The sequence below is a fragment of the Myotis myotis genome, unplaced genomic scaffold (assembly GCF_014108235.1).
Source record: "Myotis myotis isolate mMyoMyo1 unplaced genomic scaffold, mMyoMyo1.p scaffold_m19_p_1, whole genome shotgun sequence".
Taxonomy (NCBI): domain Eukaryota; kingdom Metazoa; phylum Chordata; class Mammalia; order Chiroptera; family Vespertilionidae; genus Myotis; species Myotis myotis.
The window spans coordinates 77,357,786-77,375,419 of NW_023416313.1; the positions used below are offsets into that span (position 1 = coordinate 77,357,786).

General features: G+C 38.2%; 1 protein-coding gene across 6 annotated transcripts in view; it reads left to right on the forward strand.

Moving 5' to 3' along the window:
* Positions 1–17,634, forward strand: part of PRPF18 (pre-mRNA processing factor 18) — a 44,724-nt gene continuing 27,090 nt past the window's right edge. The window contains exons 1-6 of one of the 6 annotated variants that reach the window (XM_036341870.1): positions 20–201; positions 4,407–4,534; positions 11,365–11,442; positions 11,559–11,585; positions 14,117–14,221; positions 16,902–17,015. In XM_036341870.1, the coding sequence (XP_036197763.1) occupies positions 4,508–4,534; positions 11,365–11,442; positions 11,559–11,585; positions 14,117–14,221; positions 16,902–17,015 (351 nt within the window). In that variant the 5' untranslated portion in view covers positions 20–201; positions 4,407–4,507. Of the gene's footprint in view, positions 202–4,406; positions 4,535–11,358; positions 11,443–11,558; positions 11,586–13,279; positions 13,430–14,116; positions 14,222–16,901; positions 17,016–17,634 lie in introns of those variants that run through there. The other 5 variants (XM_036341851.1, XM_036341880.1, XM_036341863.1 and 2 more) reach the window with 5 other exon arrangements.

Sequence of the window (17,634 nt, forward strand, 5' to 3'; positions counted from 1 at the left end):
CGCCGGAAGCGGCTGCTGTCAGTGAAGCGCTACAGTGTTTGGGCTACAGTGTTTACTTGCACCGCAGCGCCCGGCCGGGTGAGGCTTGGCCGGAGGAGCCGGAGAGAGGACCTCCAGCTTAAACCGGGCGACGACATGGACGTTCTGAAGTCGGAGATCCTCCGGAAGCGGCAGCTGGTGGAGGACAGGAACCTGTTGGCGGTGAGGAGCCTGGGGTCGTGGCGCGGGGTGCGTAGGGGGGGCGGCCAGAGGGGAGCCCGGGAGTCGGGTACTGAGAGGGTTGCGGGAGGCCGGGGGTGAGCGAGAGCCTCCCCCTGGGCCCCCCTCTCTCCCCTGGTTCTCCCCTACACTCCCTACTCGGCAGCCTCCGGAGAAAGTGGGGGAGTGGCAGGAAAACCCAGGATTTTGGCAGAACTCCACCCACATTTGCCCCTCCCTCCCGCGCAGGCTCTCGGCGCCTTGCCGCACGCCCACCTGTCGGTGTTCTTCGGCATTCTGCCCCAGCTCTCCTGTCCCTCACCTGTATGGTGTGACTCAGGGTTTGTGCCCAGCTGAAGCCTAGAGGAAGGGCAGACTCAGAATTAGTCTTTTTAAAGTATTTGATTCCTTCCGACAGTAAAACCGGTTATTTGTTACATTTTCTATCCCCCCCGCCCGCAATACACATAGAAAGGTCGGTCTGTCGGTCAGCTCTTCACCGAAAGGGAGGCTAACACTGTTGGAGAAACACGGGAGAAAGAGGAGGAAGATTAGGAACTTCCTTAAGTTGATCTCCATTACTTTGTTGCATAACAATAACTTAGATCATCGGTTCTCAAAGCTTTTGGTTTGAGGACCCCTTTACACTCTTCCAAATTAGTGAGGACCCCAAAAGGCTTTTGTTTAAGTGTTTATCGATATTTTACTGTATTACAAATGAAAACTGAGACGCTTTAAAGGTATTTATATGTTAATTCATTGATTATTTGAAAGTATTGGTTCAGAGTTATGCAGATCTTCCAGATGTTGATTACACCATATTTCATTACACCATATTTTTAAAATTACATTATTTAATATCAACAGGAACATCACGAGAAATTTCTTTATGTATTGGACCGCCGTCAAGCTCATGATGGCAGGTCTAAGATCTCCACAATTTTATTTCTCACTTGAAAGCTGGAATTTTATCATAGGCAGCAAATACTGTCAGTTGTTTCCCAGAAGTGGCAGGTTCACTTTTTGGAAGTTAAGTCTGAGTTAGTATAGTTTGTAGATATTCTTTCCTGTGAAAATGATATTCCACGATAAAAGCAGCGGGTTTAGCTTGCAGTTTAATCACGCAGGTGCTTTCTTGTCATACTTCCGTAGAAAGGAGAAGTGCTTTAGGGATACTTGCCAAGGCACCTGGAGACTTACCAGTGCCTTTCACCCTCGGTACAGATGACCACAGAAGGTACAGGGAAACAGTACCTTAGTATTGAAAATAGTTGACTTCACAGACTCTCAAAGGATCTTCAGGATCCCGGGGGTCTGAGGACCACACTTCGAGAATATCTGCTTAGGTCCTTGGATGGAATGTAGTATTAATATATATGATGTAGTGTAAGTTGGAATTGTTTGGTGGATGAGACTTTAAAAATACTTAGCAATATAGAGCTCCTTAAATAGAATATTATTTAGCAGATAGAGGGGGAAAGCTTACCCATATTTGTAACTTAATATCTTCAGGGACCTTTTTCTTCAGGTAAGTGATTTGAGAGTATTTGAAAAAAGTAATTTAGATGTTGGAATGCATAGCTGGTTTTAGGAAAGCCAGGATGTTGAAATTTAAGTACTTTAGAGGGAAAATTGAATCACGAAAAGCTGCGCTCGCCCCCCCCCCCCCAGGTTTATAATGTACGTATATGCATGATCAGATAAGTGAGTGCTCTTGAATAATACAAGCATACCTCATTATATTGTGTTTCACATTATTGCCCCCCCACAGATGTTGCATCTTTTACAATGTAAGGCGAAGACCCTCCACCAGCAAAAAAGTTACAACTCGCTTTATTGCAGCACTCATTTTATTTCAGTGTTCTGGAACCTAACCAGCAGTATCTTCGAGGAGTGCCTGTATAAGGGAATATGTGTAACCAGACATCTTTTCTTGTATGCATGGGAATAGTCTTTTGATTTATAGCTGTGTAATTTATAGCTGTATAGAACCTGTTACTTTATAGCCTTTATCTTTCTGCATCATAGTGTCAGTAACTTTCATATTTTTTCACTGCTCCAGCCACAGTAAGAAATATTTTTTTTAATATTTTGTTCTGATATATATGAAAAAAGTTTCATGAGATAATTCTTACCTTAACCACATGTGATCCTATAATTTGTTTTATTATTTTAATCCATTCTGTTTCATTTTAAAAAAAATGCTGATTGGAGATCACTGAATGGTTTTCATTGCCCTATCTTTAGCTGGAAAACACCTGTATTCTTGGTCATTTCAAGTGATGTCCTAGCTTTTTATTGTTAGTCTGACAGTTGAAATAGTAAACACCTTGTGACTGCCCCTTTGTTAAACTGCAGAAGCTCCTAAGATAAGCCTTCTAAGCCGCCTGTCACCTGTCCTAAAACATTCTGTCTGGTGTAACTACTGTGAGGTAATTGCTTGAATACCAATGCTTTGGAGCCCCGGGTTTGGTGAATCTGCACTTAATGCAACACCTCATTTATGTGGAAAACTAGGCTGTTGGGACATAATTAGAAGTTTCATTAGTTATTAGTTATGAAGATTTGTGTAGAATTATATTTATTGGATGTTTCTCATATGCATGATACTACACTCTGCCTCAGAGGATTAAAAATACAGTAATGCTTGATTCTTTAAAGACCATGCATGCATTCAATTTTACAGAAAAAAAGAAGCCAAAAGGCCAGAAATCTCTTCTCTTTTTCTCTGTTGAATAGAATGAGATATCAGTTACAGCTTGGGGTCAAAACTTCTACCTGCATGTTGGATCCCAGCTCATCTTTTTTTGCATCATCAGGAACCTTAGTATTACTTACCCCTTTCTTCCTGTATCTTTAGTCTGTCTACTGGCTTATCTCCATCAGCAATGAAACATAAAAATGTCTCTCCCATTTTTAAAAAGGTTCGTTGTTGTGTGTGTGTTTTTTAAGCAGCATCCTTTTTCTTTATAGCCAATCTTTAAAAGAATATATATATTTTACATGATTTCAGAGAGGAAGAGAGAAGGAAAGAGAGAGATAGAAACATCAATGGTGAGAGAGAATCATTGATTGGATGCCTCCTGCCCCCCCACCCCCACCCCCGGGAACCAAGCCCACAACCCAGGCATGCGCCCTGACCGGGAATCGAACCATGACCTCCTGGCTCATGGATTGACGCTCAACCACTGAGCCACACCAGCTGGGCTATAGCCAAGCTGCTGCTGCTGCTGCTGCTCCCCTCTCCTCCCCTCCCCCCTCCCACTCCCTCCCCCCCTTCTTCTTTCTTCATTAATTTCAGAGGGGAAGGGAGAGGGAGAGAAAAATAGAAACATCAATGATGAGAGAGAATCATTGATCGGTTGCCTCTTGCATGCCCCCTACTGGGGATGGAGCCCACAACCCGGGCATGTGCCCTTGGCTGGAATCAAAGCTGGGACCCTTCAGTCCGCAGGCCGACGTTCTGTCCACTGAGCCAAACCTGCTAGGGCATAGTCAAGCTTCCTAAAATAAATTTTAATTCTCGTTCCTTCACCAGATACAAACTGGTTTCTGCCCCCACAGTGATACTGTGACAACAGTGACCTCCATTTTCCTGACTGACAACAGCATTTGACACACTTGGCTGGTCGTCCTCCTTCATTCTTCCCTTGGCATTTCTTCTGCCACAGCTTCCTATTTTTCCTTCGACCTATCAGGCTGCTTATTCTTGATCTTTTTGAAAGACTTCTTCTTTTTGTGTGTGTGTGTGATTTTTTTGTCCCGTAAATGTTGGTTTTCTATAAAGTTCAGGCCTAGGCCACTTTCTCTCCACACTGAATATTCTCTTATATTAATTTTATAGCCACCTCTAGATTTCAGTTACCATCTATTTCAGGGTTTTTAAAATGCAGCCTTTGGATGGACTTCAGAATATCCATCAGCTTCTTGAAATTTTATAAAAAAATTTAGCATGTAGTTATATAATATAAATGCCCCCTCTTTCCTTTCTCCTGTGTATGATATTATTAAAGGGATCTTTGACTCAAAAAGGTCAAGAACTAGTAATATTTAAAAACAAAAAATAGAAGAAAAAAACAAAACCTAGTAATTTCTATGCTGGTGAAAATCTCCATGCCATTACCTCCTGGCTCTAGTGAACTTTTGAACTTTTTCAGTTCCTTGAACTTGCCTTTCCTCACACTTGTTTACCCCTTTACTTGCAACAGTCTTCTATGAGACATCCCTGAGAAAGGCAGGAGGAATTGATGGAATACATTTGGAAGGGATTGGCCTTAACTAGGAGGATGGTTTCCCCTTCCATTCTGAAATGATGAAGGGATTGGTACAGATCCAGGTAAGGTTTGGTGCTGGGAGGAATTTGGAGAAATTCTTGTTTCATGGCTTTTCATTTCTTTGTAGATTGGCTTAGTCATTTGCTGAAAGTGAGGGGAGAAATGAAGGGATAAGAGGTTTGAGAGAATGGGTTACGATCAGTATAGACAATAGGACAGAAAACTGAACAGTGAATTACACCTGGATCAGTGAACCCCACTGAGGCCCAAGTGGGCTCCCTGCATTTATAAAGGCCCACTAGGTGCAGGTGGGGAGAATACCAATAGGAAGAGTCTTCAAGGACAGTGTTCTCACTTACTGGTCTCAGGATCCCTTCACAGATTTTTTATTGATAGTTCTGGAGAACTTTTGTTTATGTCGGGTGTATTTATTGATAATGACTCTATTAGAAATTAAAACTGAGAAAATTAAAAATGTTTAGATATAGTCCATGTAGAAATACAATAGAAATCCATCATAAGTTAACATAAATAATACATTTTTATGAAAATTGACTATATTTTCCAAAACAAAAGAAATTTAGAGAGAAGAGTGGTATATTTGACAATTTTGCAGATCTCTTTATCTCTGGCATATTAGAAGATAGTTGGATTCTCTTTCGTGTTTCTCCATTCAACCTGCTGCAATATGCTGTTTTTGTTCAATTATGTGATGAAATTTCATCCTCCTACAGATAAGTAATTGGAAAAGGGAGTATTTTAATAACCTTTTCACATAATTGTGGTTCTCCTTTAATATTACACCAAAAATAGACAAGTGGTAAGTTTCTTAAAGATTAGTTAAGACTGGATTGTGACACATATCAATGACTTTTTGTATATAAAATCCATTGATATATTCTGCTCTACATTTGTTCTGATCTGTTCTGCTCATAGGTATTCTGCTTGTGCATGATTTTGTAACATCTTGCCTTTGTGACATGGTTTGCTGAGTTCAGCAGATCTTATAAATGTCGATATATTTCATTAGATGATATAAAATAAATCACGTTCACTAATACTATTTTTAGTTCATCAGAAAAACCGTTAAGTATTGGGAAACCATCAAGTTCACAGTGATGGATACATGTTTCCCACCATTCTAATTTTCGCTTGAAAGATGGAATTTTATAATAGATGATAAGTACTGTCATTGTTTTCCTTAAAGTGACTGACAGGCTTGCTTTGTTCAGTTTTGAGAAAATGTCTACTATGCAAGTCTGAATAATCAGTTGCGCAAGTGCTTTTCTTTGAGACAATGATCCTACTTTATTACGTAGCAGAAGTGCTTTGTATGTTTCATATCTTATTATTTCATCATATCAAATATTTAAAGGCTATGTATTAAAGGGTTGAGATTTAGCATAATTGTACTTTATCAAGACAAAAGAGAAACTGGCCTATTTTCCTGGCAGTGCATGGTGGTGAGGAATACAGTGACCACTGCTACAAAAATAAGGTACTTAGCCTTTATGTATGCTCAGATTCCAGTAGTTTCCTCACCATTGCTTTAGTACCATTAGTACAAGTGTGTGCACAGTGAAAAAATGGCACATAACATCTTAGTATTATTGTGAAAATAAATTTGACCTCACAGAATCTCTGAAAAGATCTAGGGGACACCCAGAAGCCTGTGAACCACATTTTGAGAATTGATATTCTAGGCTTAAGATTTTGTTAGGTGTGTCAATGAAATTGAGACATGTAAGTAAAAGATATCATCCATATATATAAAACCCTAATATGCAAATAGACCAAATGGCGAACAACCAAACAACCAGTCACTATGATGTGTGCTGACCACCACGGGGCACGTGCGGAACATGGCGGGCGTCGGCCATGGCAGGATGATGGAGCGGGTGAGCAGGGGCTCCTGACCAAGGCGGGGCGTTGGTCGCTGTCATCAGGGCAAGCTTCTGGTGGTTACTGAAAATTCTTTGCTCCTGCATGCCACAGTCCCACCTGGTGCTCGCACATGCTGCCGACATTGGCCCCGCTCACACCCACTGCCAGTGACAGCCCCGCTTGCACCCACTGCCGATGCTGGCCCTGCTTGCACCTGCAGCTGGTGCCAGAGCTGCTGCTTGCACCCGTTGCCAATGCCGGTCCCAATCGCTTGGCGCTGTCAGCAGATGCGAGCTATGGCTGCTGGCCCCGATCACCCCTGAGGGCTTCTCCACCTCCCCTTGCTCCTGAGGGGCGATCAGGGCAGCAGCTGTCACTCACACCCACTGACTGTGCTGGCCCTGCTTGCACCCGCTGTTGACGCCAGCCCCCATTGCTCTGTGCCATCAGTACGTGGGAGTGGCGGCAGCGGGAGCAGGGCTGCAGGCACATGGGACCAGGGGCCGCAGTGGGATGTGATGGGCAGGGGGTAGGTGGGGGCGTGGAGGGATGGGCTGAGACCTGCTCCTGTGCCCACAGCAGCCTCACAGCCCACAGTTCCTTTCAAGGTGCACGAATTTGTGCACTGGGCCCCTAGTAGTTATAGATTAGACCATGGACTCTGGCCTGGAGGGTCCTTTTACTTTCTTCCTTTATATCTGCTCTTTTTGAGAGGATACCATATGTGTTTGTCAACTTATTTATTTGAAATATGTAAATTACCTGCTGTATACTCAAAAAGAGCAGTTTAAGATGCTGAAATATCATTTGGGGGCCTTAACCGGTTTGGCTCAGTGGATAGAGCCATCGGCCTGTGGACTGAAGGGTCCCAGGTTTGATTCTGGTCAAGGGCATGTACCTTGGTTGCGGGCACATCCCCAGTAGGGGGTGTGCAGGAGGCAGCTGATCGATGTTTCTCTCTCATTGATGTTTCTATCTCTCTATCCCTCTCCCTTCCTCTCTGTAAAAAATCAATAAAATATATTTTTAAAAAATATCATTTGGGGAGTGAAGAACTGTAGCATGGAATCCTGTATAGTACAAAGGATTTAAGGACCAGAGTTCTAGTCCTGCTTCTGTTACTCATGAGGCTTACAAATTCTGGGAATGTCACCTCATCTTTCTTTTTTTTAAATTCTCACTCAAGAATATTTTTCCATTGATTTTTTTTTTTTTTAAGAGAGAGAGTGGAAGAGAGAGGGAAATACAAAGAGAAATATTGATGTGAGAGAAACACATCAATTGGTTGCCTCCTGCGCAAACCTTGACCAGGACCTGGGCCCGGGAGGGGCTTGCAACTGAGGTATGTGCCCTTGACTGGAATCGAACTCTGGGCCCTTCGGTCTGCAGGCCAATACTCTATCCACTGAGCCAAACAGTATAAGGCAGCTGATCTTTCTAATCAATGCTCAGGTTTCTTACCTCTACTGTGGGATTAATATTAGCTCTACCTTTTTCAGAGTAGTTTTGATATTCAGATGATACCGTTCATTCCTTACCCCAGGTAATATCTTCTTCATCGTTAAATCTATAAAGCTGTGCTTGGTATGTGTAGATATTTATTGAGTTTGTGGACTTTAAGAAACTTTATTACAAAAGTTTTAAACATACACAAAAACATAATCATATAATGAGCCCCTGTCTACCCCTTCACCTAAAGATTGGTAACTCTAGAAAATAAGAATATGTTTTTATATAGCCCTGGCTGGTGTGGCTCGTTTGGATCGTTGTCCTATGCACCAAAGGTTGGTGGATTTGATTCTCAGTCAGGGCACATGCCCGGGTTGTGGGTTCGATCCCTGGTTGGGGCACATGCAGAAGGCAACTGATTGATGCCCCTCAGTGCTTCTCTCCCTCTCTCTCCCTCCCTCTCTCTAAAGTCACTTAAAAAAATGTTTTTACATAAACAAAGTGCCACCTAAACAAAATTAAAATTAGGTCCTTAATATCATCAGGTACTCCTTTCATGTTCAAGTATCTCCTATTGAATTAAAATATGGGTATATATATCTTTTTATGGTTGGTTTGTTTGAAGCAGATCCACACAAACGGCAGTCATTGCATTTGTTTATTATGACTCTTGGTTTCTTTTCATTGAGAACATTTTTATTCCCCCCAGTTCCACCCCTTCTTGATGCCATTAACTTGTTGGAGAAAGTGGGGCTAGTTTGTAAAAACTTCTCAGTGTTTCATTGTTTCCTTAGGTGTTATTTAGTTTTGTCTTTTATTCCCTACATTTCTGGTAAACTGGAAGTTAGACCTAAATATTTTATTAGATTCATATTTACCTTTTTGGCAAGAATGCTGTATCTTACCAGATATCAAGCTATATTACAAGGCCACTGTTCTCAAAACTGCCTGGTACCGAACAGACATATAGACCAATGGAGCAGAACAGAGAACCCAGAAATCATCCCAAGCCATTATGCTTAATTAATATTTGACATAGGAGGCAAGAGCATACAGTGGAGTCAAGACAGTCTCTTTAGTAAATGGTGTTGGGAAAATTGGACAGAAACATGCAAAAAAATGAAACTAGACCACCAACTTATACAGCACACAAAAATAAACTCAAAATGGATAAAAGACTTACACATAATATGGGAAACCATAAAAATCTTAAAGAATCCATGGACAGCAAAATATCAGATATATCTCATAGCAATATATCTCCAAGGACAATGGAGAAAATAAACAAATGGGAATACATCAAAATACAAAGCTTCTGCACAACAAAAGAAACCATCAACAAAATGAAATGGAGCCCAATGTATGGGAGAACATATTTGCCAATGTTACATCTGATAAGGGGTTAATCTCCAAAATTTATAGGGAACTCATACAGTTTAACAAAAGGAAGATAATCCAATAAAAAAATGGGCAAAGGACCTAAATACTAGACACTTTTCGAAAGTGGACATACAGAAGGCCAAGAGACATGAAAACATGCTCAAAGTCACTAATCAAGAGATACAAATCAAAATGACAATGAGATGACATCTCACACCCGTCAGAATGGATATCCTCAACAAATCAACAAACGACAAGTGCTGGGGAGGATGTGGAGAAAAAGGAAACCCTCATACACTCTGGTGGGAATGCAGACTCTTGCAGTAACTGTGGAAAACAGTATGGAGTTTCCTCAAAAAATTAAAAATGAAACTCCTATTTGACTTAGCAATCCTGCTTCTAGGAACATAGCCCAAGAAATCAGAAACACCAGTCAGAAAGGATATATGCACCCCTTTGTTCATAGCAGCACAATTTACAATAGCTAAAATTTGGAAACAGCCTAAGTACCCATCTGCAGATAAGTGGATTAAAAACCTGTGGTACATCTACACAATGAATACTACGCTGCTGTAAAAAAGAAGGAACTCTTACCATTTGCAACAGCATGGATGGACCTGGAGAACATTATGCTAAATGAAATAAGCCAGTCTGAGGAAGATAAGCATCACATGATCTCACTCATTTGTGGAATATGATGAACAACATAAACTGATGAATAGAAAGAGATCCAGAGACATAGAAGCATCGAACAGACTGTCAAACCTTAAAGGGAGGGCAGAAGAGGGGGTAAGAGATCAACCAAAGGTCTTGTATGCATGCATATAAGCATAACCAATGGACACAGACAGTAGGGGGATGAGGGCCTGTGCTGATGGGCGGGAATGGGCAGGGAGAGGTCAATGGGGGAAAAAGGAGTCATGTAATAATTTAAACAATAAAGAATTTTTTTAAAATGCTGTATCAGTGGTGCTGTATACTTTTATGTGTATCACATAGGGAGGTGCATAATGTTTTCTTGATGTCAAATTTGATCAGTGGGTTCAAGTATTGGCAGACTGGTCTTTCCATTGTTCACCATCAGCCTTTCTTGTAATGGTCTTAGCATCCATTATGGTCATTGCCTGAGTGAATTAGCTTTGGATTATGAGGTGCTAAATACCTGAGGTAGTGTTGAGGTACTATTATAATTACTATTAATAAAGTAGGACAGTAGCTTTTAAAAAATGTTTTTATTGATTTTAGAGAGGGAGGAAGGGAGAGAGAAACATCAATGTGAGAGAAAAACATCGATTGGCTGCCTCCTAACCGGGGTTCAAACCTGCACCCTGGTCCTGACCAGGAAGCGAATTCGCCATCTTGTGGTGCATGGGACAACACTCAACCAACTGAGCCACACTGACCAAGGCAAGGCAGCGTCTTTGAGTCAAGTCATTAATGGAATAAGAGCTGTAGATAGTAACAAGCCTCCAAATTAGTGACTGTAGATTTAACAGCAAGGATAGTTTTATATATAGTGCTAGTGTAGGAAGAACTAATGTTTTTTTTCACCATTATAATAGATTTAGATCTTGTCTTTTTTGACATCAAGTCATATTAAAACAAATGCCTTTAAGCTGTCTTTAAATAAAAAGACTCTCTAAAACCATTCTATGCCTAGATTATTTTAAGAATTGATTAATTCAATTTTAAGAATTAATGAAATACAATTAATTGATATAGTAGGGTTTTTAGATGATGAAAAGAATTTGGACACACTCTTGGAACTCTCTTGGTAATGAGATGTAAGATGTTAGCTATAGATACCATAATTTCTGTTTGATTACTTCTGATGGAAAAAAAAACTTAAGCATTCTATTTTATGTGGTTCATAATAAATACGTTTGTAGAGATTATCACTGAACTCAAATATTGGGAAATTAAAAGTGTGAACATTTGGGAAATATTGTTTTCTTCTCTTTGCTATTGGATATGCCTGTTAAAATGATACTGCAAGAAAAATATGTACTTCAAATTTAGAGGTTGAGTACAGGTGTTGTGTTCAGGAAATCAATATAATTTCTATGCAACCAAAAACCTTTACCATTTCTTGAAAAACTGAAGAGTGTTTTCAGGTGTTGATTAGGGGACATTAAATTTTAAGCAAGGATATTTTATTAACTCACTTCTTCTTCAATAGGAAAATAAAAAATATTTCAAGCGTAGTGAACTTGCAAAAAAAGAAGAGGAAGCATATTATGAAAGATGTGGCTACAAGGTATGAATCCCTGCTTTTATGTTACATTGTCTTATTTCTGAGTTTAAATTTATACCGCTGTTGTTAAAGTGACAAAATTATTGATCTCTGTTCAATTTATCAATGTTATACATTAGCCTATAAATGAGAAGCCATCTGGAGAGGTATGAATTTTTGTTTTTGTTTTTCTTTATTTTTTATCTTGAATTTAGGAAAATACATGCATGACTTTTGGCTTGGAATGGTTTGGCCTTCTGTGGACAGCATGAAGTGGCTTGAGATCAAAGCTTGATTTTCTTTTCTTTTTTTTTTTTTTTTAAAGTCCTGGATCTGATGCTGCCTCATTTTCATCTCCCCACCAGTCCCTCACTCCACCTCTCCCAATAAAAGTCTATTTTTAAAGGGCTAAAAACATTTTATTCATTCAATAACAATGGTATTAGCAGTGGTATTTCCCCTGCTTTCTCCTGAATATTTTAAACCAGTTTTTATGTTTACATTGTTAATAATTCCTTTTGGCCTAAGCACCTCTGCCTGAAATATATTGCCGTATAACATTTATATGCTTTTGTGTATAAGGAACCACATTTCAAACACTGCTCAGTCTATTGGATAGAAGATGTAATATTGAAATATTTGTTCGAAACAAATGAGTTGTCTGGAAGACGGTACATTTTAGAACCATGCCTAAAATTATCTTTGATATTACCTCGTTGAATAACATTGGGGTTTTTTATTGGGAGGGGTTAAAGGTTATGTTTAAATTATTTTAAAAAGATTATATCTAGTTTAATAATTTTTAAACCAAATTTCAGAAGGCTCTCTTTTGCTAAATCATAAGTTTGAAATAACTTTTTGCTTGTGAAACATCAATATAAAATAATACTCTTGTGCATGTCATGTTAAAAGTTCTGGAAATTAATTTATCTGGCATAGCATTTCTAGAGGGATGCATGAATAATGCAAATGGTATGTATATGCATTTGGTTTTATTTTGTAGTGTTGGGAGAGGGCAAGTTTTAAAAATGTTATATTTCTGATAGGCTTCTAAATTATGAAAATTTATATTGGTATTTTGATATTTTCCATGAATATATTGATTTCGTTTGCTTCTAATTTAGGAAATTAAAATAATGTTTTGTGTTAGTAACCATTGGATACATATTCAGAAAGAATTCTCATCTTTTGCTTTCCCCCCAACATTGTCTAACTCCAATTTGATTTGGAATAAGAATTACTTACCCTGGGTATAGTCTGCTGACTTGTTGTTTTCCAAGATCCCTAAATTTCAACCTTTCAACTTTTTGATAAGGTAGGAAAAGAATGTAAGACTATGGTGGCAGTTTTGCTTTGCTTAGGTTGCTTCAGTGATAGCGCAGTTCTTCCTTGCTTACATAGAGAAAAGCACTGAAGCAAAATAATTACTGTAAAGGTACTGCTTGTAATGTCAAGTCCAGCTGCCATTCCTTAATTAAAACTACTTTTCATCCTAAGATTTTTTGAGAAATGACCTGTTTTTATGCTTACAAAGAAAGCAGAGGTTGTTCTTTCTTAAACATTTTTAATATTTCCTTCTTGGTAATAATGAAAATATTGCATGTATTATTTTATTCCTTTATATAAACTAGTTCCCATTTTTTTAAGGCTTGATGCTGATTTGGTTTGTGAAAATATGAAAGTTTAGTTTTTATCTCAATTTTCTGTTACACTTAATACTGATAAACGTAACTGTTAATCATAAACTATAGAATCATAAGTTATATAATTTTAACCATTTAGCCTTTCTTAGTTGAATGAATTTTTCCTTAAAGTTGATCTTCTTTTGTGTTGTTTTTTTTTTCTTCTTTTGGCATTTTAGATTGGTCTTATGGTCAGTTGGGAAACCATGTTTCAGTATCTTTTTACAGACCACACAATGGGGCTTATAAATTGCTGAACTCAATTTTCCCAAACTGTGACTTGGGCGGCAGACTCAAGAAAATATATGAAGAGATTTTTTCCCCTGCAGGTTCATATCAACAAGAATGTTCACTCTTTTCTTTGTGTGGTATGAGTAGAGAGGTGCTGTTTTTCATTATTTTCTCACAAGGTTTGTAGCTCACTTTTGTGGAAAAGTTCTATGTAGCATTGGAAATTTTTCTACATGTCCAACAGTGATTTCTGTGCGCTTGGAATAATACCTTTCAAAAAGTAGGGTAGGAAAAAGCTGGCTCTTGAAGCTTCACGGGCTTCTGTTAGAAAGCAGTTCCTGTTTTTGACTTTCATTTTAAACCCAGGGTAAGAATCAGGCAACCCTGTAGGATGATTTTCTCAAAGAGGAGAAGCAGGTTGATTTTTTTCCCCAAAAAACAAAGTAAAATTCTTTAGAGTTGAAGGAGAAAGTGAGTCTAAGTTTCAGCTCTTTTACGGCTTTGATTTTGGAAACCATTACACTTAATGTCACTTTTCTGTAGCAAGAATGCTGTCTCCGATGTGCATGCTTTCTGTGTGTGCTGTCCCTGAAATGGACAAGTTTGATACTAGTAAACTCTTAAAAGCTGGATATTTACTATGAGCTCTTTCCTCGGAGGGACATTTAGACCTTCAATATTTAAAACATGTTTAACTGTCTTGAACATTTAATCTAATAGAATGACAAATACTAACTATATTTTAAAAGCTGAACTTCTTTTTTTTTTTTTTGCTGTTAATATAGATACAGCCAAAAGAGGATGACCAGAAACCATTAACTTCATCAAATCCAGTATTAGAACTTGAACTGGCAGAGGAAAAATTACCAATGACCCTTTCTAGGCAAGAGGTAAGTTTATATATAGTTTCATGAAAAACAAAACAAAACAAAAAAACACAACAAAAAACTCTGCAGAACATTTACATTAATCTTTAGTTCTATCCAATAGTTTTTTGTCATTATTTCCCATATAAGATGACTTACTGAACACAGTTACTGTGCAGCTAGCCAGTTTTCTTCATGGGGTTCTACTAATAAATTACCTCTGCCTTTTTTTTTTAAATTTTATTATTTTTTTTTACATGCCCTTGACCAGAATCGAACCTGGGACCCTTCAGTCCGCAGGCCGACGCTCTATCCACTGAGCCAAACCAGTCAGGGCATCCTCTGCCTTTCTTGATACTATTATGTTAAAACTTTTTTTTTTTTTTTTAATATATTTTATTGATTTTTTACAGAGAGGAAGGGAGAGAGAGAGAGAGTTAGAAACATCGATGAGAGAGAAACATTGATCAGCTGCCTCCTGCACATCTCCCACTGGGGACATGCCCGCAACCCAGGTACATGCCCTTGACCGGAATCGAACCTGGGACCCTTGAGTCCGCAGGCCGACGCTCTATCCACTGAGCCAAACCGGTTTTGGCTATGTTAAAACTTTTAAAGTATCTATCATTCTAAACTTTAAAAACCAAATACTGTATTTTTTGTTTGTTTTTTTTAAATATATTTTTACTGATTTCAGAGAGGAAGGGAGAGGGAGAGAAAGACAGAAACATCAATGATGAGAGAGAATCATTGATTAGCTGCTTCCTGCACACCCCTTACTTGGGACTGGGGGGGATGGAGTCCACCACCCGGGCATGTGCCCTTGGCTGGAATCGAACCTGGAACCCTTCAGTCCGCAGTCCGGTGCTCTACCACTTAGCCAAACTGGTTAGGACTAAATACTGTTTTAAATGTATATATTCTAGATAATTATACTTAAATTATTTTAAATAATGTACTATTTTATAACTTACTTTCTTTTAATACATCTTTCTAGGTCAAAAAATATATATGTATAATTTTTTATGACCATATACTTTTCCATATTTTTAAAGCCAGTTCTTTATTAATGGTCATTTAGATTACTTCAGCATTTCCCTCTTATGAATCATACTTAGAGGAATATCCTTCTATAAACATGATTGCATGCATAATAATGTATGATTATTTCCTTTGGAAAATCTTCTAGAAGTGTGATATTTGGAGTGTATGTACTAAAGATTAAAGTCTATGTACATTTCTAAGATTTTCGATACATACTACCAGAGGGTTCTGTCCTAGTTATACCAGTTTATACTCTCACTTGTAGTGTTTGCCCATACCCTGGTTAAGATCAATTATCATTTTCTTTAAAAATATTTTTTAAGGATATTTATGTGATATAAAGAATTCAAACTATTCAGAAGGTACAAAACAAAAGTGAACTTTGAACAAAAGGAAACTTTCATAGGAAAGGATGGCTAACTCTGGAAGCTGTCATGTGAAAATTAGAGGAAGGTATTTTGAATAATTAGCCTAAATACTTTTAAAAGAATTTATTGACCACAGCTCTAATTTTGAAAAGGAATTGAATATTCTCTGTGGTTCCATAAAATAGAGCTAAGATAAATGAATAGAAATTTAAGGGAGGTAAATTTTAGTTTATTTTGAGAAGCAAACGTATCCAGAAATGGGGTAGGCTGTTTCATGAAGAGATGTGATTCCTGTCATTTGTCAGACAGCGACCTGACAGTTGTTTTTGGGAGTTAATTCAGCATTCATTAGAGAAAGCGATAGATGACCTCTTAAGTTTCTTTTTAATATCAAGCTTCAGTTAATCCATTGGGAGCCCTACCAGTGGTTTCTAAGTGTGTTCCCAGGTAAAGTTCTTGGTATTTTTTTTTTATTTGGATAAACTTATTATAATTTTTGTTTCTCCTTTTTGTGAACTATAGCATGTATATAGTGTATAAAACACATATGTTTAATACAATGGATAATTATTAAACAAACACCTGTTTAACTATCATCTAAGTCAAGAAGTAGAGTAGTATTTTTTTTTTAAATATATTTTACTGATTTTTTACAGAGAGGAAGGGAGAAGGATAGAGAGTTAGAAACATTGATGAGAGAGAAACATCAATCAGCTGCCTCCCACACACCCCCAACTGGTGATGTGCCCGCAACCAAGGTATATGCCCTTGACCAGAATCGAACCTGGAACCCTTGAGTCCGCAGGCCGATGCTCTATCCACTGAGCCAAACTAGTTAGGGAGAAATAGAGTAGTATTATCAGCCCTTCAAAAGCCCCGCATGTGCCCCATCCTGATCATACTCACTTTCTCTCCTAAGAGACAGTGTTTGGTTTAAAAGTTGTATTGCAATGCTGACCTTGGCTGTGGTCATCAGCTGCGTTATCAGCTGACTCCAAACTTTATTTTCCTTCTCAATATGAATATTATCACTTGCTACCATCTTAATGTTTTTCTTATGTATTCGATTATACAAATTGTGACTTTACTGAACCAGCCAAAAAACCTAACCCATTAGGACTGTTTAAGGTGTGACAATGACTCAGTATATTTGTTCATGGAAGATTAAAGAAAAAATAAACCTAACTTTTCCAACTGGCATTTCAAAATAAGTGTTTGGTCACCTAAAATAGGAATTGCTATTACTAACAACATAAGGAATTACTACTATCTTTTGATTTAAAAAACAATAGGTTATCAGAAGATTGAGAGAAAGAGGAGAACCAATCAGACTATTTGGAGAAACTGATTATGATGCTTTTCAGCGTTTAAGAAAAATAGAGATCCTGACTCCAGAAGTTAACAAGGTAAGAAATCAGACCAAAGCTAGAAGAATATCACTGTATCACATAAACTAGAATAGTGTGGAGTTTGATGTCTGACCCATTGCATTATTAGAGGAAAAAATGAAAAAGTTGCCAGGTGACTGCTGGTGAATATAAGTTTAAAAAAAATTTTTTTAAGTACCTATCTTATGTTTGTTTAGTGCATTTTGACAAATACATCCAAGTTTGTAACCACCAACCTTGTGAACATTTTCATCACCCAAGGAAGTTCTCCAGCACCCTTTCTGGGCCAATCCCCTATCCTTCTTTTCTACTCATGGGCAACCACTTTATAAAATTCTATCACCATAGATTAATTTTGCTTGTTCTACTATTTCTTATAGATGAAGTCATAGTGCCTGGCTTCTTTTGATCAGCATTACATTTTTTAGATTCATCCATGTTATTGCGGTTATCAGTAGTTTGTTCCTTTTCATTGCTGATGGTATTCGGTCTTATGAATATACCGTAATATGTTTTCAGTATTGGGCTGTAATGAATGAAACTGCTCTGAACATTCTTATACAAATCTTGTTTGAACCTATGTTATTTCTCTTGGATAAATATGGAGAAGTGGAATTGCTGAATAGCAAGAGTAAAT